At 49.2% G+C, this 12,038-nt stretch overlaps 1 protein-coding gene across 4 annotated transcripts in view; it reads left to right on the top strand.

Moving 5' to 3' along the window:
- Positions 1 to 12,038, top strand: part of RARS2 (arginyl-tRNA synthetase 2, mitochondrial) — a 175,346-nt gene that overhangs the window by 34,693 nt on the left and 128,615 nt on the right. For 2 of the 4 annotated variants that reach the window (XM_033939889.1, XM_033939888.1), the window contains one exon: positions 10,265 to 10,423. The exons of the other annotated variants lie outside the window; for them this stretch is intronic. In XM_033939889.1, coding sequence (XP_033795780.1) covers positions 10,265 to 10,423 — 159 coding nt within the window. The remainder of the gene's footprint in view (positions 1 to 10,264; positions 10,424 to 12,038) is intronic. 4 annotated transcript variants of the gene reach the window in all.

Below are 12,038 nucleotides of genomic sequence, written 5' to 3'. Positions count from 1 at the left end.
GAGACAGAAAGGCACATAAACAGCGGCCAAGGAGAAAGAGACAAAAACATACACAGAGAGCGGCCAAGGAGAGAGAGAGAGAAAGAAAGAGACAGAAAGAGAGACAGACAGCGGCCAAGGAGAGAGAGAGACAGAAAGACAGACAGACATACAGAAAGACAGACAGCGGCCAAGGAGAGAGGGAGAGACAGAAAGACTGGCAGACAGAAGCCAAGGGGAGAGAAAGAGACAGACAGACAGACACACACAGAGAGTGACAGAGGGAGACACACAAAAAGACAGGCAGACAACGGCCAAGGAGAGAGAGAGAGACAAAAAGACAGGCAGACAGCGGCCAAGGAGAGAGAGAGACAGAGACAGAAAGACAGGCAGGCAGCAGCCAAGGACAGAAAGACACACAGACAATGGTCAAGGAGAGACACAGAAAGAAAGACAGACAGACAACAGCCAAAGAGAGAGAGAGAGACAGACAGAAAAAAAAACAGCGGCCAATGAGAGAGAGAGACAAAGAGAGACAGACAGACACCTCTATTCTAGCACCCGTTAATGTAACGGGCTTAAAGACTAGTAGAACAATAAAGTTGTTATTATTATTATTATCTTATCAATAGCTATTGAGTTACTTTAAAGCCTTTTAGAAATATGCTATGATTAGAATATCATGCACCACTGGTAATATTTTATTACCACATGCTACTCTGTGAAAATCTGTTTATGAGTACCTGAAAATTCAGACTTAAATATTTATTTACAGTTGTGTTATTAAACAAGTGGACACATTTATTATCTGGAGTGGGGCTTTTGTTTGGAAGCATTTTGCCTATCGTCCCAACCATCTTATTGGTTTGGAGTAAATTCCCCTGTTCTTTAGCACTCTCCAGACCAGTAGAGGTTAATCTTTACGAATGGGTATATATCCAATCATGACCAGCAGGTGGAGACTGAAAACAAAACTTTGGGACAGTATATACTATACTCCCTTCTCTATTTCCCTCAGTCTCCAGCAGGTGTTGATGTGATCTGTACCCATCTCCCTTGGTAGGGCTGTTGGAATTTGTTTAGGGGGTTTATAGTCCCTGTTTTTGGCCGGACAGAGCTTGGGCGGACCCTGTTTGGGGGTTCGTCCGACCTCGGGGGTGTCAAACCCGGCGGGTCTCGAGCGGGGTCCCTCCCCCCACTTCCTCCACCTCCCCACATTTTTTTAGAGGAGCCTCAGCAGTAAGCCTTGCCCCCTAAATCAAGCAAGGCATATTGCTTCGAGAGCCTGTGGAGTCTGTTCTGTAAAAAAAAAAAAAAATCCTGAGGTAGTGCTGGTCTGGAGGGTTGTTTCCCTTTAAGAAAACTGTATTTTACTGTTTGTTTGTTTTTCAACTAACCGGCACTTTTTTATAGCTAGGTCGCGTATGGAGCAATGAGCACTTCTAAAGGGAAAAAGTGTTCATTGTGCTCCAGACGCGAGGCACTCGCGGCCGGCCTGTGCAAGCGGTGTTCAGGCCGGTGCGGTGGAGGAGCTCCGTCGGCAGCGGCTGCAGGTGCCCAGAGCTCCCCGCCGATGGTGCCTCGCGAGTCGGCAGGGAGCAGTGGGGAAGCCCGGTCTTCTCCATCCGCCCACGGAGGGATTCCCCGAGCCGCCGACGGTCGGGTTTTTGAGGATTCCCTCTCAGCTGATTTTTTGACAGCTGATGCCGGCTTGCCTGTTTTAGCGGCTGAGACTGTTCAGGTTTCTCAGCCGCTACAGGCTATGGAGGGAGCTTTTTTGGCGGGAAAGTCGCCATCTTCTCTGTCTGGCCCCTCCATTTTGTCTTCCACCTCAGGTGACCTTCCCCCTGTTTTGTCTATGCAGGGGCAGGTTTCTGCTGGGTCCCCTGCTGTGGCAGGGAGTCCCTTGGGACCCTCGGGGGGTTTTTCTCCTGATTTCTTTTTTTCCTTATGCAGAGCCTATTTTCAGGCAGCTGGGGGTCCCAGATGCGCCCAGGGGGTTTCGGGGGGTGGGGTTTCCTCCGCGCTCCCTGCGGCTTTGCCTCTCTCGTCTGGTGTGGCGTCCCCTCCGCCGCCTCCCTTGTCCAAGCGTCCGCGGGTGTCGTGGGATGAGGATTTATGGTCGGAGGAACGTGTCAGTCTGGAGGAGGACCTGGACCCTTCTGAGGAATTCCAGGACCCTCTGGAGGGGACGGAAGCTGGCGGCGGGTTGTCGGGTTTCCCGTTCTCCGGTGAAGAGGCGTCCGTGGTGCGCCTTTTTCAGAGAGATGAGCTGCCTGACCTTATTCAACAGGTTTCTTCGGTTTTGCGTTTTGAGGACGCGCCGCCGGAGACTCCGCGTGTGGGGGACCCTCTGTTACGGGGGATCCGTTCCGTTTCCCGCTCTTTTCCTATGCATCAGGATATTCAGGATATTATTCTAGAACAGTGGAAAACGCCGGAGACGCCGTTTCGTCTGGCGCGCAGCATGGCTCGCTTGTATCCCATTCCAGAAGGGGATCGGGCTACGTTAGCATCGCCAGTCGTTGATGCGGTGGTCTCGGCAATTTCCAAGCGGCATACCGTGCCTGTTGAGGGCGGTTCTGCCTTGCAGGACTCCGAGGAGCGCAAGTTGGAGAACATCCTTAAGCAAAATTTTCAGGTCTCTGCCTTTGGGGTCCAGGCGGCTATTTGTGGGGGACTGGTCGCTCGCGCCGTGTTTCGGTGGGCTGAGCGTGTCCTGGATCGGGAGTCTGATGACTGGTCTCTGGTGGATCAGGAGGTAGCGAAGATTGAGATGGCTGCCTCATTCCTCTCAGATGCTCTTTATGACTTGGTGCGGATTTCGGCTAAGTCTATGGCTTTTGGCGTGGCCGCAAGGCGTGTTTTGTGGCTGCGCGCTTGGGCGGCGGATGCTGCGTCCAAAGCTAAGCTTACTAAATTTCCCTTTCGGGGGTCGTTTTTATTTGGGGAGGAATTGGATAAGTTGATTCAGACTCTGTCGGACTCGAAAGTGCCCCGTCTGCCGGAGGACCGTGCCCGCCCTGCGTCTAGGGGTGGTGCGGCCCGAGGGCGTTTGCGGGAATTTCGCAAGTATCGTCCTGGGCGTGGGGCTGCTTCTTTCCAGTCTCCGGGGTTTTCCCGGGGTCGGTTCTTCCAGCGCATGCAAGCCCTTTCAGGGGGCCCGTCGGGGGGCAGGGAATCCCTCCGCCGGTTCCCCCGCTTCCCGTCCTGCACAATGACGCCTTGCCGGCGCCCCCTTTGGTTCCGGTGGGGGCCCGGCTGCGTGACTTTTTCCCCAAATGGGCCGAGATCACGTCCGATCAGTGGGTCCTGGAGGTGGTGCGGGACGGTTATGCCCTGGAGTTCGCCCGCTCTCTGCCGGACCTTTTCCTCGCCTCTCCATGTCAGACTCCTTGGAAGACGCAGGCCTTTCGTCAGACCCTTCAGCGCTTGCTAGATCTCAAGGCAGTGGTTCCGGTGCCCCCTTCGGAGTGGGGCACCGGCAGGTACTCCATTTACTTTGTGGTGCCCAAGAAGGAGGGGACTTTTCGGCCCATCCTCGATTTGAAAGGGGTCAACAGGGCTCTCAAGATTCCCTCTTTCCGTATGGAAACTCTGCGGTCGGTCATTCTGGCGGTTCAGCCAGGGGAGTTTCTCACTTCTCTCGATCTGACGGAGGCCTACTTGCATGTTCCCATTCGGGCCTCTCATCAGCGTTTCCTTCGCTTTGCGATCTTGGGTCGGCACTATCAGTTCTGTGCGCTTCCCTTTGGGCTGGCCACGGCTCCCTGGACGTTCACCAAGGTGATGGTGGTCGTCGCGGCAGCCTTGCGGTCGGAGGGCATCCTGGTACACCCCTACCTGGACGACTGGTTAATTCGGGCAAAGTCGTTGCAGGAAAGCTCCCAATCCAAGAAAGAATCCATTTCAAATTTTACTGCATATTATTTAAAACCCTACACGGAGACAGCCCATCATACCTGAACAATCGCCTCATCCAAGCACCCAGTACCAGACACAGAAAAACGCACTCACCATTCATACCCCCCCCAATCAAAGAAGTAAAAAGAACAAAACTACACGACGGCCTCCTAGCCACTCAAGCCGCAAGACTGGACAACCAGATCTCCAACCTTCTGATGACCACCCCAGACTATAGGACATTCAGAAAAGAAATAAAAACCACACTTTTCAAGAAATTCCTGAAACAGCAATAACAACACGACCTCTAAATGCTCTTAAGATCTACAACTTACCTCTCTAGCTAATCATTGTAATTCTGTCTTTTTTAAATTAACCTTTTGTAATCCGCCTTGAACCGCAAGGTAATGGCGGAATAGAAATCCCTAATGTAATGTAATGTAATGTAATGTTATGGCTCGGGTGGTGGAGTTTCTCCGGTCGCTGGGCTGGGTGGTCAACCTTTCCAAGAGCTGGTTGGTCCCGGTTCAGCGTCTGGAGTACCTTGGGGTTCTGTTCGACACCTCCTTGGGGAAGATCTTTCTCCCAGAGGCCCGGGTGAGCAAATTGCAATCTCAGATTCGCCTGCTTTTGGCGTCCCGGTGTCCTCGGGCGCGAGATTTCCTCCAGGTCTTGGGGTCGATGGCGGCGTCCCTGGACGTGGTGAGGTGGGCGCGGGCCCACATGCGTCCTCTCCAGTATGCTCTGCTCCAGAGGTGGTCTCCCCAGAGGCACGGGATGGATGTTCCGGTTCCCCTGCGAGGCTTGGCGCGCTGCAGTCTGCGTTGGTGGCTCCAGACCCCTCACCTAGTTCAGGGGGTGGGTCTGGATCTTCCGCAGTGGACGGTGCTCCTTACGGATGCGAGTCTCCTGGGTTGGGGGGCTCAGTGTTTGGGTCACTCAGCTCAGGGTACCTGGTCCACGGAGGAGGCCTCCTGGTCGATCAACGTGTTGGAGACCAGAGCGGTCCGGCTGGCGCTGTTGGCTTTCCACTCCCTTTTGTTGGGCAAGTCAGTCAGAGTCCTGTCGGACAATGCCACGGCGGTGGCTTATGTCAATCGTCAGGGGGGCACCAAGAGCACTCAGGTGGCACAGGAGGTGGCTCGGCTCATGGTTTGGGCGGAGTCACATCTTCTGGACCTCTCGGCCTCTCACATAGCCGGGGTAGAAAATGTTCAGGCGGACTTCCTCAGTCGTCACTTCTTGGATCCAGGAGAGTGGTGTCTCGGCGCCGTGGCGTTTCAGTTGATAGTGCAGGCTTGGGGGCAGCCCCTGATGGACCTGATGGCCACAGGTGGCAACGCCAAAGTGCCCCGCTTCTTCAGTCGTCGCAGGGACGGTCTGGCCGAGGGTCTGGATGCTCTGGTCCAACCGTGGCCAACGGAGGGGCTGTTGTATGTGTTCCCTCCTTGGCCATTAGTGGGCAGAGTACTGCTTCGCATTGTTCGCCATCCGGGGCTGGTGGTTTTGGTGGCTCCGGATTGGCCTCGTCATCCGTGGTATGCGGATCTGGTGAGGCATCTGGTGGCGGATCCTCTTACTCTGCCTCTCGTGTGCGATCTTCTGACGCAGGGTCCCATTCCCATGTTCGACCCGTCTCCCTTTTGTCTTACGGCTTGGCTCTTGAAAGGGGCCGCCTTAGTAGGAAGGGATATTCAGATAAGGTGATCTCTACACTTTTGGCTTTCTACCTCTCGGGCTTATGTGCGGGTTTGGCGTCTTTTTGAGGAATGGTGCCGGGCGCGGGGAGTGGTCTCTTTTCGCGCTTCCCTGCCTAACATTCTAGAGTTCTTGCAGGATGGCCTGGATAGAGGCCTGGCTTGGTCTTCTCTCCGGGTTCAAATTGCGGCCCTGTCGGCTTTTCGGGGGCTGGTGACAGGTCAGCGTTTGTCGGCCATTCCTGATGTAATTCGCTTTCTTCGGGCGGCCAAGTTGCTCAGGCCTCCCATACGGCCCTCGATTCCCTCTTGGGATCTCAATCTGGTTCTCTCGGTTTTGGTGCGCCCGCCTTTCGAGCCGTTGGATGGCTGTTCTTTGAAGGACCTTACTCTGAAGGCGGTCTTTTTGGTGGCCATTACTTCCGCTAGGCGTGTTTCTGAGCTACAGGCTTTCTCTTGTAGGGCTCCCTTCTTGGAATTTTCGAGGGAGCGGGTTGTTCTGCGGCCTGTTCCTTCTTTTCTGCCGAAAGTAGTTTCTCCTTTTCATGTCAATCAATCGGTGGTCCTCCCGGTCTTGGGTAGTCGAGAGGGCTCTTCTGAGCAACAGCGGCTGCGCAAATTGGATGTCGGTCGGGTCCTCCGCTCTTATGTGCAGCGGACCCGGGAATTTCGGATCTCCGATCATCTCTTTGTCCTTCTGGCGGGTCCTCGTCGGGGGGCTGGCGCTTCTAAGGCTACTATTGCGCGCTGGATCAAGGAGACGATTGCTTCCGCTTATCTTCTGAGTCAGAAGCCGGTTCCGGAGTTTCTCAAGGCTCATTCCACTCGGGGTCAGGCGGCTTCTTGGGCTGAGTCGTCGCTCGTGCCTCCGGTGGATATTTGTAAGGCTGCGGTTTGGTCCTCCTTGCATTCATTTGTAAGACATTATCGGGTAGATGTTCAGGCGCGTCGGGACGCGGTGTTCGGTGAGCGTGTTCTGGTATCGGCCCTTCGGGGGTCCCGCCCGTGAGAGGGACTGCTTTGGTATGTCCCATTCGTAAAGATTAACCTCTACTGGTCTGGAGAGTGCTAAAGAAGGAGAAATTAGGTTCTTACCTGCTAATTTACTTTCTTTTAGCTTCTCCAGACCAGTAGAGGTCCCCACCCTGTCTGTTGTTGTTGTTGTTGGGGCTGTTTCGCGGGCAGTTTTTGTTTTTTGCTGCGGGTTCTAGTATTTTTCTAGGGCCGGGGAGAATTAAAGAACAGCGGCTGTGGCTCGGCTGGCTTAGCTGGCGAGCTGTGGGGACATTTTCCTTCGGGTATTTCTCCTCTGCATGTTCCAACAGCATTTGAGTATGTTATTTGTTACTCCTGTTCGGAGTATTGTTTTCCTTCTGTTTTCCAGTTCTTGGTTCTGCTTGGCTATTCGGCAGACTGAGGGAAATAGAGAAGGGAGTATAGTATATACTGTCCCAAAGTTTTGTTTTCAGTCTCCACCTGCTGGTCATGATTGGATATATACCCATTCGTAAAGATTAACCTCTACTGGTCTGGAGAAGCTAAAAGAAAGTAAATTAGCAGGTAAGAACCTAATTTCTCCTTTGTTTTTGTTGGATCAAATCTTAAATAATGGCTAATTTGTCTAACCAAGGGCCTCTTCTATCAAACTGCGCTAGCAGTTTGTAGCGCGGTGAGCCGCGCTGGATGGCCCACGCTGCTCCCGACACTCATAGAGTTCCTATGAGCATCGGGAGCAGCGCGGCTCTCTGCGCTAAAAACTGCTAGTGCAGTTTGATAGAAGAGGCCCCAAGAGTGAAAGTAACATTTTACTTTTAGTTTCAGCGGCATCCGATTTGTTGTCTTATTTTTTTTCTTCCCAATTCTTTATTATTTTCAAAACTTACAATAAGTGTAACAATAAAATACATTTTCTTCAATACCACACTTAATATTCTATTAATATCTATTTCAGAATTAATTCCCCCTCCCTCCTAAACAATCACAGTGTTCAACATATAAAATTTCTATATTGACCCTCAAACTAATATATCCAAGTTTATTATCCTATCAGACCCCCAACCTCTCCCCTCCCAGATGTGCATGTTTATAGGGGAAAACAATGATTAGACGTTACAATATTTTGCTAATGGCTCCTAAGTCTCCTGAAAGTTTTTAAAATTCCCTTTCTGAATGTCTTTTTTTTTTTTTTTTTAATTCTTTATTCAGTTTTAACTCTTGCAACAAGTGTACAAAATTCAATCAAATAATTCTTTCTGAATGTCTAATATTCTTTCCATTTTATATATATGACACAATGAACTCCACCAAAAACTATAGATAAGCCTCTTCCAATTCTTCCAATTGCTCGTAATTTGTTGTATGGCGACTCCTGTCATTATTAATAAAAGTCTGGAATTCTTATGCTTTCAGGCGGACTTCTTGGGACACCAAGCCACACAGTGGTATAAATTGATAACAGGATTTATAAATAAAAAAACAAAGATTGGCCTCAGAGATATTTGGAGCATTGAGATTAAGCATCAGATTTCTGCATCTCAATGGCCACGAAATTAGTCTTGGAGGATGAGGTGTACAGTGTCAGCATCTATGAGACAAACTTGGTTCTTTTTGTTGCATAGAGCATTTTGGACCCCAGTTTGATTACAAAAGTTAGACAGCGCTAAGTCTAATAGATGCTGGCACTGTAAACTTGAAGTAGGAACTTAGAGAATGACACGGTGGCGGTTTACCCGCAGCTACCGCTTTTAACCGCGGGTAACCCGCCAAAAACGAGGAATGAAAATTAGCAGCCTCTGCGGGGACGGGGACAAGGCCATCACCGCCCCGTGGAGCGGTGAATGGTCTTGTCACCGCAGTGAGGCATAAAGGATCGTGCGGTCCCCGAAGCCCCCACCCGCCCACCCGCACGCCGGCTCGATCGTTTAACCAGCTTCCTCTCTCCACCTCACCTTAGTATGCCGGCTTTCTTTTTCGGCGACCGGAACGCTTTCAAAAGAGCCGTGCATGCGCGGCTGCTCAGTATTCAATCTTCTGCTCTGACCCAACCGGAAACAGGAAGTTGCAGCAGAGCAGAAGATTGAACTTTGAGCAGCCGCGCGTGCGTGGCTCTTTGAAAGCGTGCCGGTCGTCGGGTGGGGGCTGCAGGGACCGCGTGTTCCGACTCACACAAGGAAGGAGGAGGTGAAAGGGAAAAGTTTCTCTTCCTTGGAAATGTGGAAGGCAGAGTGGGGAGAAGACGTTGGAAGGGAAGAAGAAGACAGATGCCAGACTATGGGGGAGCGGAGGGAAGAAGATGGGTGCTAGACCAATTGTGGGAGGGGGTGAAGGGAGAGGCACAGTAACAGCAAATGGAAGAAGCAGAGAGAAGACACACAGTGGATGGAAGGAATTGAATGAGAAGATGTGGAAAGCAGAAACCAGATAACAAAGGTAGAAAAAAAATTCTATTTATTTATTTTTTGCTTTAGGATAAAGTAGTATATTAGTTGTGTTGATAAAAATTTATAAACAAAGCCCTGCCAGCTGAACATCTCTTTCTCTAGTTCAGCAGCAGGAATTTTGATTTATAAGAAAGGAATAAGCTAAATATTGCAGTACTAAGGCTTATATGGATGCTGCGGGTACGGTGACGGGGCGGTGAATGGGATGGCAGTGGCGGTGACGGTGACGAGGCGGTGAAGGGAACGGCGGTGACGGGGCGGTGCAGAGGATGGTGGGCCGGGGACGGTGCAGTGACAGGGACAAATTTTTTCCCCGTGTCATTCTCTATAGGGACTCTAGATCATTTATTATTCTATTGTCCCTTTATCATGGCCTTTTGGAAATCTATTTGGTCCCAAATTAATTGTTTATTAGAGAATCATGTAGCACTATCATATGACACGATTTTATTCGGTATGTCAATGAGAACAAAGTCAGATTTCATCAATCCACAATAAACTCATTGATTATGACAGGAGTTGCTATTCAGCATATTACTAGTAATTGGAAAAACTGCAGTAGGTTAAATTATAACTTTTGATGGAATTCATTGTGTCACGTTTATAAAATGGAAAGCATAATTGCTATTCAAAATGGGAATTATAATAAATTTAAAAAGATCTGGGGGCCATTGACAGCTTACTGTAATGAATAGATACCATTTTCTGTTGAAAGTTTATTTGCAAATGGGGGAGGGGGTGATTTAAAAGTTACTGTAGGTTTATTTAATAGAAAATAATACTTATATTTGTATATTTTTGATTAAATGTTAAAGGAAAGGGTAGGTGGGATGGGTATAAATTTATATTTAAGTTATTCTAATAAGAAATACAAGTGATGTGTTTAATTCATATGTTTTATTAATTGTACACTTGATGTAAGATTTAAAAATGAATAAAGAATTAAAAAAAAAAAAAAAGAGCCTGTTATTCTTAGATGATATTTGACTTTTAGCTCTCATTGATACACCAAATAGCACAGTATTGTAGGATAATGCCACAGGATTTTCCAATAAACAATTTATTTGGTCCCATATTGATTTCCAAAAAGCCAAAATAAGTAGACAATAGAACAATAAATGATCTAAAGTCCCTACTTCAACATGACAATGCCAACATTTATTCAATTTGTCTTAGGTTCTTCTCTTTGCATGTCAGACACACTTATTTACAGTATATATTCCAGATGCTGTTTGTATGTTCTAGGTGTATGTGCAGATTAATAACGTAGCAGAAAAGGATGAAAATATACAGAAGGCAGCACAGGAGTTCCTGAGGCAACTAGAGGGAGGTGACCCACAGTCCTTAGCCATGTGGCAGCATTTCAGAGCCTTGAGCATTGAGGAATACACTCGAGTTTATAAGGTGAAAATAAAACGTATGTTGTATATTTGTGCCAATGTTATTACTTTTTAAATATTTGCCTAAACTTATTTTTGGCTTTATCACCATAATTGTATAGAAACATGATGGCAGATAAAGGCCAAATGGTATATCCAGTCTGCCCATCTGCAGCATCCAGTATTTCCTCCTCTCCCTAAGAGATCCCAGATTCTGTGAGAGGGGTCTAAAGTTAGGCGTCAATTTATGTGCCTACCTTAATTACCCAAATCACCTTAATAGATTCAATTACAAGCTTTAACAAGCTCATAATGGGGGAAAAAATTTATTGGCCAATAGGCACCTATAAAAGATAGCCTATTGCATGGCACCTAGCAGTGCCTAACGCCTAAGTGGATGTATTTGGGGGTTGAAAGAGATATAGCTGCCGCTAGGCACAATTCTCTAAAGAACTTGGGTGCCTGCAATGCAAATCAGTAAAACCCTGGCCTGCATTATCGGCACCTAAGATTTTTAATAGACACATAAGAATTGCTGCTGCTGGGTCAGACCAGTGGTCCATCGTGCCCAGCAGACTGCTCATGCAGCGGCCCTTAGGTCAAAGACCAGTGCCCTAACTGAGACTAGCCTTACCTGCGTACATTCTGGTTCAGCAGGAACTTGTCTAACTTTGTCTTGAATCCCTGGAGGGTGTTTTCCCCTATGACAGACTCCGGAAGAGCATTCCAGTTTTCTATCACTCTCTGGGTGAAGAAGAACTTCTTTATGTTTGTACAGAATCTATCCCCTTTCAACTTTAGACAGTGCCCTCTCGTTCTCCCTACCTTGGAGAGGGTGAACAACCTGTCCTTATCTACTAAATCTATTCCCTTCAGTATTTAGAATGTTTCGATCATGTCCCCTCTCAGTCTCCTCTTTTCAAGGGAGAAGAGGCCCAGTTTCTCTAATATTTCACTGTACGGCAACTCCTCCAGCCCCTTAACCAGTTTAGTCGCGCTTCTCTGGACCCTTTCGAATAGTACTGCAGTGTTCTCCCTAGGGCCTTTTAGCCGGGCGCTCCGCCTGGCTAATTTAGATGACCGCCTGGCTATCATCCGATTGTGAATTCTGCTGCTGCTGTCGCTGCTCAACATTTTAAAAAAAACAAACAGCTTGGAGATTTCACGCCTTAGCCCTTAGTGAACTTATCTTCGGGGCTCTAATGTGTGCGTGCCGGCTTCCCTTCTCTTCCCTCCGAAACCGAAAGTTATGTCCGGGGGGTGGGGGGAAAGAGAAGATAAGGGAAGCCGGCACGCACATGTTAGAACCCCGGAGCATGCGTTCGCCATGGGCTAAGGCGGGAGACAGGTCAGTGAAGCTTACAATTTGCTGTTCTTGCTGCCGGGTCCTGCCTACTTTCTGTTTCCGTGAAGGCAGGACCCGGCAGCATTTCTCTAGAACAGGGGTGTGATCGCGATCTTGGGCCGATCAGCCTTCCTCTCCCTGACGTCAATTCTGCTATTGGAGATGAAGTTCTTGCCAGCCATCGCTTCTTGGCTGGGCCAGAACTTCCTCTCTGATGGTAGAATTGATGTCGGGGAGAGGAATGCTGGTCGGCCCGAAGCAGGGAGAGCTTGGGGCGGCGGCGGCTTGGGGGCCT

The sequence above is a fragment of the Geotrypetes seraphini genome, chromosome 3 (assembly GCF_902459505.1).
Source record: "Geotrypetes seraphini chromosome 3, aGeoSer1.1, whole genome shotgun sequence".
NCBI lineage: Eukaryota > Metazoa > Chordata > Amphibia > Gymnophiona > Dermophiidae > Geotrypetes > Geotrypetes seraphini.
This window is presented reverse-complemented; position numbering and strand designations above follow the sequence as displayed.